The sequence below is a fragment of the Embiotoca jacksoni genome, unplaced genomic scaffold, assembly GCF_022577435.1.
Source record: "Embiotoca jacksoni isolate LCO1_2020_lvr unplaced genomic scaffold, fEmbJac1.0.p SCAF_111, whole genome shotgun sequence".
NCBI classification, from domain to species: domain Eukaryota; kingdom Metazoa; phylum Chordata; class Actinopteri; family Embiotocidae; genus Embiotoca; species Embiotoca jacksoni.
In genome coordinates this window covers 545995-560028 of record NW_027185243.1, presented here as the reverse complement: position 1 = coordinate 560028, position 14034 = coordinate 545995, and the positions used below count along the sequence as shown (strand labels likewise).

Genomic DNA, 14034 nt, shown 5'->3' with positions numbered 1-14034 from the left:
CATCAGTTCTCTCGGTGTTGTTAGCTAAAGTCACTCCTTCTTATTAGTTTTCTGGAGGTCCATCTGAAAATAATCCCTCATTCATTAGAAAAGAAGATTCAAGAAGACCTGTTTTTGGGGCGTGTCTGTTTGATTGACAGGCCTGTGGTGCAGTCAGGTTACAGCTATCGGTGGGCGGGACGTAGTATCGTCAGGTTTCCGATCAGATTGGTCAGATCCACCTCTGGCTCCTCCCCCAGCTCGTCCAAATATGGTCACTTCCTGCTCCAAACCGCTCCGAACTAGCAAAGATGGTGACGGACAGAATCTGAACTGGAGGATTCATAACGTTCACAAACCAACGATGACATCACTGATGGTTGATGACATCACTGATGGTTGATGACATCACTGCTGGTTGATGGTTGGTTCTCTGGGGAAAAAAAAAAAGATCGAGATGTTAAAGACAAACCGAGAGATAAAGAGAAGAGAGACGGAGGAGCTGCTGGAGCAGCACATTATTTGCAGAGCTACAGATCTCCAGGCTGCCTTGTTGGTCTTCCTGCCTGTCTGTCACTGTGTGTGTGTGTGTGTGTGTGTGTGTGTGTGTGTGTGTGTGTGTGTGTGTGTGTGTGTGTGTGTGTGTGAGAATACACTACCGGGTTATTTTTACCCTTCCATTTAAAATCTGCTTGGGGATGCAGAAGCGCAGGAAGTGTGTCGTCTCATTTTCCTCCGAGCGAGCTTCGTCCGTCCTGCCGTACTACTACGACTGTATGACATCCTCCTCTCCCATGATGCACCTGGGCTTCCTCCCATGCAGGCCGACACATTTTTTCTTAACGCAAAATTCACTCATATGTGCACGCATGCACGGCGGGCAACATTTCTTTTCTCCAATAAAGGATCATTCCGCCTAATTTCAAGTAGCATATTTCCCATTAATGTGACTGTTGTGTTGCTGTGAGTCATTTTAACTTTGTTACTTCTTTGTTTCACCTCCGTTTGAAGAGATTCGGTTAGAAAGCAGAAGCTCCCCGCAGCTTTCTAAAAGGATTTCATTTTTTTTTTTTTTTTTTTTTTTTTTATATGAATCACTTTAAACATCTGTTTTCGAGTCTGAAAAGTAAACAGAGATTAGTCATCTGGAACGGCCACTCGGCTAACTGCATCAGAGATCTCCATCTGGGACGATTTGCCAGCTCAACTAATCACCGGCATATTCGTCCAGGCAACAAAATGATTCATGTCCATATCATATTTTTTTGGAAAGCCGCAGGGAGCTCAAGCTTTATGTCCCGATATATTGTGTTTTGTGCCAATTCCTCATTTCCCCAAATCTCTAAAATGATACGCAGAAAAATCCCTCATTGTTCACCTTTGGTAGAAAATAGTTTCTGTCTTGTAACACTGACTCTTTCAGACTGCAATACCAGCGAGTGCCACTAGAGGTCATCTCCAAAAAGCCTCCGGCTCCATAGACTCCCATTCAACTTCTCTCATCAAATCCAAAGTGAATAAAATGTGTCCATCAGTTATCTCGGTGTTGTTAGCTAAAGTCACTCCTTCTTATTAGTTTTCTGGAGGTCCATCTGAAAATAATCCCTCATTCATTAGAAAAGAAGATTCAAGAAGACCTGTTTTTAGGGGCGTGTCTGTTTGATTGACAGGCCTGTGGTGCAGTCAGGTTACAGCTATCGGTGGGCGGGACGTAGTATCGTCAGGTTTCCAATCAGATCGGTCAGATCCACCGCTGGCTCCTCCCCCAGCTCGTCCAAATATGGTCACTTCCTGCTCCAAACCGCTCCGAACAAACAAGATGGTGACGTACAGAATCTGAACTGGAGGATTCATAACGTTCACAAACCAACGATGACATCACTGCTGGTTGATGACATCACTGATGGTTGATGCTCGGTACACACATACCTGGGTGGATACAAGGACCTGCAACAGTACATAAACATGCAAAAACATAAAAATAAAAAGATTACAATATGAAAGATAATTAATGTGGGAGATGACACTGATGGTTTATTTCATGTTCCACCCAAAACACACCAATTGTTAATTAAGAGACAAAGTGCAACCCGTTAGTAAACTGTACTTTATGCTTAACACAAATGCACGTTCACATTCATGCGTTTTAGCTCGTTAAAACACAATCCGATATCTTCAAAATTCAAATCATAAAACTTTCTAAGTTTCTGTTTTCTATGAAGTTTGCTCGGTGTTTTTCCGTCCCTCGCTGACAGCAACCTCCTACGATCACGAGTGTCACAGCTCTTCCAACCGTCCTCCTCTTTTTTCTTTTTTTCACTTCACCATTTTGTCACTCGTTTTTTTTTGTTTTTTTTTAAAACACGGAGCCGCTCGGCTGTCTGCGACCGTTGACCCGCTGCCGCCCGGCGACCGATAACCGTCACTGACGCCAAACACAACAGCAGCAACGTCAGCGTCGAACAGGGACGGCTGAGGGAGGCGATGTTTGTCTCCGAGGTGCTTCATTTTTGAGGAAGCACATTTTCTCCTGAAAGATGACGGCTTTAGTTTTTATTCCTGCAGTATCTTTTTGTCCGTTTGTGTTTATATTGCTTCTAAATAAATGATTATTACATGCAAAATGGTGTTTTATAGAAATTAGATTGAGGATACGTCCTGGAAATGCATATTGAAGAAAAATAAATTTTTAAAACATCCCAGAAAATGACATAACATTTTAGGTATTCATGTTTCTCATTGACCACCGGAGAAACTCATTTTTTGTCTTGAAAGTACCATAAGACTTTGTAGTTCTATTAAAGGGACAGTTCCCTAAAAATAGAACTCATTTATAATGTAGTTTTATTTGCCTACATTTTTTAAAATGTAATTGTTCACACTCTCAGGAGTACAAACACAATTATAATGTTCTCCAGAGATAAAATGTCTGAATGTTAATCATATTATTCTTATACAACAATAACATGGGAGCAAAGAGCTGCTGCTGAAAATCTGAAATGTTCTGGAACGGGATTTCAGAGAGTTGCAGAAATAAAGAATATGCAGAGCTGCATATTAATCGGATGTTGCGTTGTTTGGCTTTATTTTTGTTGCATCAAATATGGTTCTAGATGTGAGTTTAAAAACAGCTTCAATAACATTAGAATTTGTAAATGTTTGCAGTTTTAATGGGGCGAAGTAAAATTGTCAGTTTTTCCTTGAATCTTTCAGATCTTATTGTCGCACCTCCTCTCCACAGAGCAGAAGGTCGTGGAGCTGTTACTGACTCAAATATCGAAAACATAACTTGAAGCTTGAAGGGTGAATCAACATGCTTCACTATTGTAACTGTCCCTGTCTGTCCTCAGGTACATCCACGCCCTCTACCTGGGCGCCCAGAGCCGCTGGCACAGCAACGGACCCCGCCGCCACTTCCACTGGCGGCTGATGTTCGAGAGCGCCGACATCACCATGCTCCGCCTCCTGGAGGCCTTCCTGAAGTCTGCACCGCAGCTCGTCCTGCAGCTGAGCATCATGATCCACGGAAACATCGTCCTCCCTCTGCAAGGTGAGACAGACGCCGGTCCTCCGTCACAGTTTGTAAAAGTTAGAACTAGAATTACCTCAGGTTGTAATTTACAATTATATCTTTCCAAACCCTTATAGATACTGAACTCACAGTGACTTTGACCTTTGACCTCCAAAATCAAAACAATTCATTGCTGAGCCAAAATGAACTTTTGTGACAAATTTGAATAAATTCCCTCAAGGCGTTTTGAAATAATTGCGTCCGTAGGCATGAGTTAATGTGAGGTAAAAGTGACCTTGAACTTTGACCTTTAAACATAAAAATCTTATCAGGTCATTGTTGGTGCTAAGTGAATGGTTTTGCCAAATTTGAACCAATTGTCTCGAGGCAAAGGCCCTTGACCTTTTCCCCCAAAATCGAATTACTTCATCCTTGGTATCAAATGAATATTTTTGCCAATTTCGACCAAATTTCCCTTAAACCTTCTTGCATCAGGACCAAAAACAATGACTTCTGCATGTTTCCAGATCCAAGCAGTCCTCCGTCTCGGTCTAAAACCTAAAGTCCTCACAAAGATACATTATCAGAGCACACACACATACATATTCCTGTCTAGTTTGGTGACCCACCATCTGTTATTAAGCATTCATGTTTTTTTAATGGTAAGGATGCACACAGACTCTCCCACACAGCTCTACATTACGAGGAGCGCTTATTCATTTTGCAGATCGTTTCATTAGTCAATCAATACGATGAATCAACTGTCAATGTTGCCGATTAATTATTCAAGTCATCTGTTCGGTACAAATCCCAAACATTTGCTGCTTCCAGTTTCTCCAAATGTCGGGATTTACCGGAGCTTTCCAAGCACAACAGACTGCATCTGTCGCCGTCTACCCCGTAATCCCATTGCTTTGGGTTCATTTATTGTGTATCTGTTGGTGTATTTCCTCAAAACGCGTTCCAGTGTTGTTAGTTTGATTTGTAAACTCTGGTGGAATTTAATATCAGAAGGTCCAGTTGGGTTCATCTCAGATTTCTCCTGCAAAACTTTTTTACTTGTCAAATGTCTGTCCATAAACTCACTGTGCATGCAATATTTTTGTAGAAATAAAAACCGAAGTTTCAGCAGCTTTTTCTTTTTTTTTTTAGCACAGCTTTTGATCAAAGTTTCTTCGTAAGAGTGTAAAAAGCAGCTGAATAAAACAACCTCACTACGGTACGTTTAGTAGTCAGAGTGTTTCATGCTCAGAAGATGTCTCGTGTAAAGCATTACTGAGTAAAACTTGTGACATCATGTTAAGCTCAACTTAAATTTGGGGGAGTGTAAAACAAAGCACAAGCCAGCTACAATACTGAAATATCATCAAACAATAAAGCCAATTAAAACTATGGAGTTTATAATGAACATTATGATGTCATAGGGAAGTTGACCTTCGACTTTTTGGGTATAAAATGTCTTCAAACATTTGTCATAACTAGTGAATTAATTCTTGAGCTATAGCCAATCACCTGTGTGATCGGTGAGATCACGTTGAACTTTGACATTTGACCACCAAAATTCTATCTCTTCATTCTTGAGTGAAAATGAACATTTGTGCCAAATTTGAAGAAATTCCCTCAAAGGGTTGCTGAGATCTTCACAAGGATGGGATGGACGAACAACCCAAAAATTGGTCGTCAAATTGTTCGACATTCAAACGCACAAACTGGTCGCAATAAGTCATCTTAGTTTTTTAAACGGTTTCGCCAATTATCTTTAAATTTGCACGAGAGAATTTTTTTTTTTTTTAAAGTCCAGAACGATTAAAATACATTAAAAAGTCGGTGCAGCTTCTTCGCTGCTCCCATTTTAATACATTTGAATGTATTTGAATGTATTCTCAGTGTGATTCTTGGCAGATTTGAGACAAGACTGCATGATTAACGCCTATGAATGTTTCATGCGTTAAAGCGTGCTCTGGGCCTGAAAGTTACGTGTTCAGGCTAATGATCATTTGACTTCAGTAGAAAAATGGTTCAGGTCCGTCTGAATATGATAAGAGGAAAAAGAAAACACTTTAGATTAGTCAGAAGTGTCATTAATGCAGTTTTTGTATTATTGGTGTACCACTACAGTGTGTGCTGATTCATCGTTTTTCAAGACGTGATTGCATCTTATATTATCACCATTGTTAGTTGAGCTGATCAATTATAGTTGACATCTATCACAGTTACAGTGACAGAAATACAGTCCGACGGGTGTTTGAAATGTCAGAGTGTCTGCATGTTGGCTATAATGAGGCTTTCTCTTTGTGCTTTTTTTTTTGACAGTTATCGATGTTTCCTTCCTTGTTTTTTCCTCCCTCTCTCCGTCTGTCTGCCTCTCCAGGCCTCTCGGCCTCGGCCTCCCTGGTCTCGCTGGCTTGGATGATCGCCTCCTACCAGAAGGTCCTCCGGGACTCCCGCGACGACAAGCTGCCGATGTCCTACAAGGCCGTGATCGCCCAGATGCTGTGGCACTTCTTCACCATCGGGGCGAGGACCGTGGCCTTCGCCCTCTTCGCCTCCGTCTTCCAGCTCTACTTCGGCATTTTCATCGTCAGCCACTGGTGCGCCAAATGTCACCTGATGCAGACTCCCAAACTTTACTCTGTTCTTTCGACACATTTTTTGAAGTCTGCAGTGCAGCTTTGTAATAATTACCACTAATAATCACCAACTGGCTGCTCTTACTGTACCTTTAATAAATATTGTATTAGTCACCTAGCACCTGTAACAGCAGGTACACCAAAACCAATCGAGGATCAATTACTCCAGCGGTCTGTTTACCAAACCATTAGAAAAGTCAAAGTGCAGATGTATTTCTCTGCACAATGTTATAAAGGTAGATGTGTTTCAGTGAACAGCTTTCTAAAGAAAACATTTACACATAAGTCCTCATTTAACAGGAGCTTTTTAATCAGCTCATTCTTGCTAATTAAATCACAACGAGCAGCTTCCTCTGCACTCTGCAGGTTCTTCTCCCCGAGGACGGACACTCAGTAGTGGCTCATTTTATAAATTCCCTCCCACATTCATGGTAATTATTTGTAGTTTTGGCAAATTGATGCTGAAACCTCTGAGAGCAGAAATTCAGTATTGATGTCATGATTTGGATTTGAAGTGTATTTTGAATGTTTTAAATTGAATTTCCTGTTATACCCAGATTATTTATTTAAATCACTAGAAATAGTTTGGATAAAATTACATAACTTATTATGTCGTGTTTTAAAAGGGATTACAGTATAAACTGAGAGATTTGTTAAATATCTTGTATTGTCGCTGTGTCTCACTGCTGCACTCAAACATCTATAATCGATTTTATATTCTGAATAGTGATATATCAAATTTGAAAACAATGAGACAATGTGAAAGAGGTGAAGAACCTACAGAGAGTTGTTACCTGAATCTGCAGCTCTGTTCAGCTTCACAGAGCTTCAGATAAAGTTTTAGCTCATTGTTCAGCTGTCCGGCTCACAACTTTACCGTTTGGATACACTCGCTGCTCTCATGATTTTGTTCCACAGACTGACGCTTTTTTCAGTCATGAGGCTCTAAAAACCTTCTCTAAACATCCTGGTAAGCACCAAGCAGCCGACAGTGCAAGTTTGCAACTAGCTGGTGTAAATAGAGGAGCATTAAACCGAGCTGTTTAGTTGGAGGAGACCAAAAACGGAGCTAAAAGAGAGTTTGCTTACATTCACCAAGGAACTCGACACGTAAATTAAAGATTATGTTTCTCTGTAGCTGTGACTGCCTGTAAACAAGTTCAACATGTCAACTTAAAAGGTCACGATATGTCACTGTTGTGTTCACAAAGAGTTTCTGCTGCCCCCCAGTGGTCATAAAACCCATTATCACAAGTTAAAATAATTATTGTATTGCCAAGAAACAGTAGCTGGCAGTACAACTCCAACTTTGTGTGGAGGTAATGCTTATTGCTTAAGGTTCAGTACACCTTTTACCTAATTTAAACTTTGACTGTTTTAGTATGTTGTAATCTTTCCAGTAGTGGGAATAGAAATGCATACTCTATCTTGACAGTGGTGCTCGAGAGAAGGTTTAAGTCCAGGGTCATATTTTTAAGCATGAATCGAATGCAATCTGCTCATTATAATACCAGATAACTTTAGATAAGGTTGGGACTGGAGAATATATAGCTGAAGTAATAACATGAATTATGGAGGCAGTAATGGAGAGAATAAGCAAATGCATCTTGGTACTTCTTTTTTAGGAAAATAGAAAATGGCCTTGTAAACTTGTCCTCCTCAGTAACTAAATTATTCTTAGTATCAATCACCGTAGTGTTCAAGGGATTCAAGGCACATCTCTTACGAGCTGTGTTGTTTATTGTCTTCCAGGTGTGTCATGACTTTCTGGATTATCCAAGGCGAGACCGACTTCTGCATGTCCAAGTGGGAGGAGATCATCTACAACATGGTGGTGGGTATCATCTACATCTTCTGCTGGTTCAACGTGAAGGAGGGCCCCAGCCGCTTCCGTATGACTGTCTACTACTCGGTGACGCTGGCTGAGAACGTGGCGCTGACCGCCGCCTGGTACACCTACCGCGGCCCGCACACCTCCGACTCCTACGCCCTGGTGGTGGTGTGCCTGGTGGCCTGCAGCTTTGCCCTGGGAACCTTCTTCATGTTGGTGTACTACTGCTGGCTGCACCCGGACGGGCCCGTGCTGGGCTCGCAGTGGGCGGGATGCGTGGACGAGGGCGCGGTGGGTGCAGGAGGGGTGGCTGGAGTGATCGACGCTTGCCTTACCCCGTCCCAAGGCTCCCAAACGGACATGGTCATTACCAGTCCTCCGAGGACTCTTCCCAGGACTAAAGACACGGGGGAGCCGGTTCCTGGGGAGCGAGAAAGGGAGAGAGACAGGGACAGCTGTCTGCCTGTCTTCCAGGTACGTCCCTCCCCGTCCTCCTCTCCCGCGCTCCTTCACAGGACGTCCTCCTCGTCCCGCGCGCAGGAGGGTCCAGTGATCCGGATTGACCTCCCGAGAAAGCGATACCCCGCCTGGGACGCACACTTTATCGATCGCCGCCTCCGCAAGACCATCCTGCTCCTGGAGACCACGTCTGCCGTCAGCCCCCGGATACAGTACAGGAGTAGCATGATGGGCAGCAAAGAGGTATTAGAGTATGAGACGACTGTCTAGGCCAGCGGGGGCTCCTTAAACTTAAAAGTGCAGTCTGGGACCAAGGCTCAGCCGGAGATCAGTTCTCATCCCAGGACTACCTACGCCAGAAGAAGCATGAAAAGAAACACAGAGTGTCGGGTGACTCTTTTTAAGAAAAGAAGTTGCCAAAACTTGATTGTATAATGTGAAGCGCAATCTGGGACCAAAGCGGTCCGGGAGTACGTAGCATGAAGGAGCCGCGGGAAGTTAACGGAGTCGTACTGAACTGGGATAATCTGCATTTATTTTCTAAAAGCTTGGAGGTGAGAAATGGAATCTCTCATCCTGGGACCAAGGACTGTTAGATTTTGTTTCATCCTGCAGTACAAGAAGTAAAAAAAAAATGTAAAAAAAAGGATTTGAGAGAAATGAAGTTGTGGAGTTTGAGATAATCGAGACAGTCTGCTGCATGAACTTGAGCCTCGGAGCCCGAAGACACAACAGAGACTCACCGGGTAACAGAAGGAGCTGGTTGCTGGAGAGAGCATGGGACATGCAATCCTTTTGGTTTGGTAGCAAAATTAAACACTGGCATTAAATAGGGACTCACTCTCCAATATATATTGCTTAGGAGATTTGCCACTCAAAAGAGGATGTGACGTCTGTTAAATGATTATAATATAGATATCTTACTGCAGTCAAATTTAGTCCAAGACAAAGACACCTTTTTTTACCTCAAAATCACCAATTTGTTGCAAACTTCATACGCTTCATATTGGGACTTTAAAGAATATACATGTAGAAAAGTAGGACTTCATTCAAAGAACCTTTTTTTGTTCCGCCTTGCTTCCAAAAGGTTGCATGTCCCTCACAACCATCCGGTGAGTGTCCTCTAAACATCCTGTCCAGGGTGTCCAAAGAGAAAATGTAGTCTCGTGGGACCGTGAGGATCCAACTCAGTGTAGGTCCAGATAGTTTCTGAAATGTAGGCCTGAGATACAAGCGACACCAGTCACCCATCCATATGTGTTACAGAAAAACATCCCAGCCACACTGTCACCCCCCAAACCGGAGTACGGACTTGTTTGGAGAAATAAATCGTGACTAGACATAAGGAGGGCGACTTCTGCAACCACCATATGGCATGCTGTAACTCACCACAACCAGGCCTGTGATGTACAGTTGAATAAATACAGATGTCAGATATAAGCTGTTATAATAAGCTGTAGTTAGGTGATGAATGACTTTTGAGTGAAGAATCTTCATTTACTCGTACGAGTCTAAATGTCGTCCAAAGTTGTCCACTGTTTTCGGAACTCATAACATGTACGGTATTAACGATATCATGAGCGACCTCATTATGCTATGAAAACATTTTCCAGAGTTTTGGTATTTCGGGGAGAACAGAAACACTTTTCAACGCGTGCTTACGTCAAAGCAGTAACATGGTGGATAAATAGTTTGGAGCGTCACAATCGACACAAAATGACTCGTTTCGCTGTCAGAATTTGATCCATTCGGTCCGACAACATTCAGAAAGTCTAGAATCTTCAGTGCGCATGCTATTTAATACGTACCGTAAGGGTTTGTTGAATAGATTCAATAAGCAGCTAATAAAAGAGACAAAACATGCTTAAAGAAGACTGATTACAAAAAGTCAAACATGCAAAGTACCGTGATGGTTTTGTCAGCCAGAAAGTTAGCAGTGGGTGCTAGCTTGTTAGCACCATTGCTGTTTCTTGTTACAAATAGGATTTTGGCGAAGGTTTGAACTTTTTGAAAGCTGATGTTTACAAAATGACACCACGTGGTTTATATACAATTTTAACAGATTTTCATTTCGACTGATAATTGGCATCATCACTCGACGGACAGAAAAAACAACAAAGTAGGAATCAATGGAAAATCCTCTTTTCTCCTTTAAACTGTTGGCCAGCTTGAACATATTGATTGGAGCAGTGAGAAACTTCAGAGGTCGAAGTTTAAACGCGGTACCTCCCAGATGTGAATGAATGTCACTATCAGTTAGATGCTGATAAAAAGCCTGGTCAGCAAACCACCCGGAGGAAGAAGAGTTTGAAGAAACACGAGCATCAAAGCTAACTTCTGTCCTCTTCCATACTACACAACAGGTCTCTCTTCATCCGTCTCTCTTTGAAGCTCTTTTCAAAGAATTTTTTTCAAGCCTTTAGGTGAGTCTGTACATTTAAAGGGATTTGGTTTGTTGAAAAGCGGGAGTCCTTTATGTACATCCCAGAAACACGTACACTGATGTTTTAATTTCATATAAAGATGGTAAAAGTTGCACTTATAAACGCTTCTCTGAAAAACAGAGCAGGACTCATGACAGCAGTTTACCTGGTTTGGAAACTTTGGTACTTTTAAAAGCAAGATGTTTATGTTATAGCCCAGAAATTTCAATTTCAATTCAATTTATATTAACTCATGTTAAACATCCCTGAACTGGCGTCAAAATCCTCTTAAATCTAGTTGCCTGATACGCTGGACTGAAAGACAGTAAGAAAGACATATTTAGTGCCGATTGGAGTCGTGTGCTTTTTGCTTTTGGTGCCATCTGGTGACAATAAAAACTCTTTGCTGTCGACGTGTCCAGGGTGGTGTTCACGTTCGCCTTTACGCTGATGATGCATGCGTTTATTCGGAGGAAAGATCTCGGGTCTCGTGTGTGCTTTAGATTTCTTAGGTTGAGCAGTTCACAAAGAGCAGCTTATATACTTGTTTTTTAACAATGCAATCATAGATAAGCATCATACATGTCGATATATTTGTATCCCTGGCTGACACCTGAATATCGTCCGGTTTCAATGAATATTTTTGCATCAAAGCTGGCGCTAGAGGAAAGTGTAGATTAGTGTGAATTGAAATTATAAGGAATCATTTTTGGAGGATTCTGAATTCACCACAAGTTAGAAGATCAGTCTTCACTGCGGACACGTTCCATTACGTTGCCTTTCCACTGGTTGCGTTGAGTCTGCTGCTGCCCGACCTTCACTTCCTTACGCTGCTGTTCGCCGACGTGTCCGTTTGCATCTTGTGGATGTTTTGTGCCGACTCCTGAGAATGCGAACGACCAACTCTCCAACTCGGTATCACGAAATAGACACGCTGGTCCACTACAGCAGAACGTGAACTAGCCACGCTTCGGCCTGTCCAGGCGGGAAAGTTACACGTTTTCTTGCACTGGACGAAAATGAAACCTACTGCATGCGAAGAGTCATGTGATTTACAGGAAAATGAAACTTATTGCAAAAACACGTGGTTGAGGTTAGGAAACGAAAAACAACAAAAACGTTGTCACCTCTTGGATTCGAACCTCATCGTCCCGCATGGCAGTCTGTGACGGCCAAAAAACAGCATGTGTCGCCACTGTTGCGGGACCTCGGTCATATAATCCCGCGTCACATGACATTTACGTGCGTGTAAGTTTCACGCTTTCAAAACGTGTAACTTTCATGGCTATTTCACGCTTTGCTGTGAAACGCTCTGAGGGATATGCAGAGCGGCCATCATGCCCTCTAGTGTGCATTGTTAAAAGCAAATATAGAAGTGCTCTGACTCTGACGAGGTTTGCAGTCATAAGTGCGTCTCCTCTGCGGGGAAACCGTTGCATCTTTTGAACACGACGTCCATTTGGTGAACATTCAGGAATGCAAACAAAAGTCATTATTGATAATAACTTGGTAATGATATCCTGTGATTTTATCGACCAGGCAGTTGTGTCCTACCTGACCTTGTGGATGTTGGTACAGTGGTGACAGTCACTGCGTTGTTAATGGTGCTGAAAAACAATGACTCTACGTGATCATGTCGTGTCGAACACGATAGGCTAATGTACAGATGCCACCCAATCGCGGGCCGAGGGGCGAAGTTTCGCCTCCTCTGATTGGGTAATGAAGCGGTCCTTTTGTCGTTGAGGTAAAACAGCAGTTAATAGTGGTGCACTGATTATTATATCGACTTGAACAAAAACATGTTTAAAAGTGAACAGTGAGTTTAAAAACTCAAATCATCTTTTATTAATTAATGCAAGTATTTATGTTTATTTATTTTTGTATTTGTTTTATATCTATTTATCTATTGTTTACTCGCTCAGCGGCCATGTCTTTGGTATGACTCTTATATTAAGATGTAAAAACTGAAAATAGATCTTTTTTTTTTACTCATTCTATATATCTGTATATATCAGAGTGACGCTATTCTAGGACGTGTGTGCGTGAGTACGTGTGATTTGGTTTGTATGTATGTATCGTATGTACAGTACGTATGTCAGGATGTGCTCTTAAGTTTTTTTGATAATGCTGCTTAAACATCCTCCGAGTGAACGAGCAGAAAAATAAACCAGTGGTGAAAATATCTATGACGATGTTAAAAAAAAAAAAGAAGTCAACAAGCTGTGCTGATAACTGTAGATGGGAACAATACTGTAGTAAACATGGCTGAACGGCCGTCAAAATAAAACTGCCTCTGTGTGTTTGTGTCTTCTTTGACAGTCAAATTTCATTCAAGTTTAATTTTTAGGCTTTCGCTTTAAATTTGTACAAATCGTGGAGCTTTATTATTTTATTTTACCATATTTAAGAACTTTTAGTCGTTGTTAGTTTGCTATATTTAGTATTTAACTGAGTACTACTTGAATGTTTGCATTGTATGCAGTAGTATTAGTTTGTGGTATTTTAATATCAATGCAACTTTAAAATGCTGCTTTCTGGTTGACGTGTTTATAATCTCCAGAGAACCGTTCTTCTCAGTGACTATTTCATTTTTGAACACATACTTGTAGTCGAGTACAGCATGGAGCCACTTTTACTTCCTTCTCACTTCCTTCTACAAACTCTGTTTTAAGCAGATTTTACATTTTTGGTTTGCAGTGGTTGTTTATTTTAAATGTGGGATTTTGTGTTACTTTTTTTTTTTTTTTTTTGGAGGGGGGGGGTGTTTCCCCTGCAGAGGTTATTGGAGGAGGAAGTCGGGCTTCACGGTGGACGTAGAACGAACAGGACTCTGAGGTTTGCAATGTGCTCAACTTTTAGGATTTTGACTGATTGAAACATGAGAAAATGAGAAACATCATCCAGATCAGATATCAGGTCTGTTCTTTTCAATTATTTATTTAAAGCATAAAAGATGGTGGTTTCTGCTAATATCAGACCATTATTTACAAGTTACTGTTTATGTACAAACAGGCAAAATAAGTCAAGTTAAAAGTGCAGCATATTTCCGCAGCCAACAACAATCCTGAATGATCGTTTTAGTTTGACCCAACATTGAATCAAAATTATTTCTTGCAACCAAATCAAGTTCAGTCAGTTTTTTTTCTTTTTTTTATAAACAAATCATTACCCAGAAGCCTCGTCAACGGTTAAGTCAGATTC

General features: G+C 41.5%; 1 protein-coding gene across 1 annotated transcript; it reads left to right on the top strand.

Moving 5' to 3' along the window:
* The first annotated feature begins 3276 nt into the window (after positions 1-3276).
* Positions 3277-13114, top strand: xkr7b (XK, Kell blood group complex subunit-related family, member 7b). The gene is made up of 3 exons (XM_069143599.1): positions 3277-3529; positions 5862-6081; positions 7873-13114. Exons 1-3 carry the CDS (start codon positions 3409-3411, stop codon positions 8678-8680), a joined length of 1149 nt encoding a protein of 382 aa, XP_068999700.1. The 5' UTR covers positions 3277-3408; the 3' UTR covers positions 8681-13114.
* Positions 13115-14034: the final 920 nt, after the last annotated feature.

What these genes read in the sequence shown, in the direction of transcription:
- xkr7b (XM_069143599.1), top strand. Translation starts at nt 3,409, where the DNA reads ATGTTCGAGAGCGCCGACATCACCATGCTCCGCCTCCTGGAGGCCTTC. An exon ending in CATCGTCCTCCCTCTGCAAG is followed by an intron (nt 3,530 to 5,861) that starts GTGAGACAGACG and finishes CTGCCTCTCCAG; the next exon opens with GCCTCTCGGCCTCGGCCTCC. An exon ending in ATTTTCATCGTCAGCCACTG is followed by an intron (nt 6,082 to 7,872) that starts GTGCGCCAAATG and finishes ATTGTCTTCCAG; the next exon opens with GTGTGTCATGACTTTCTGGA.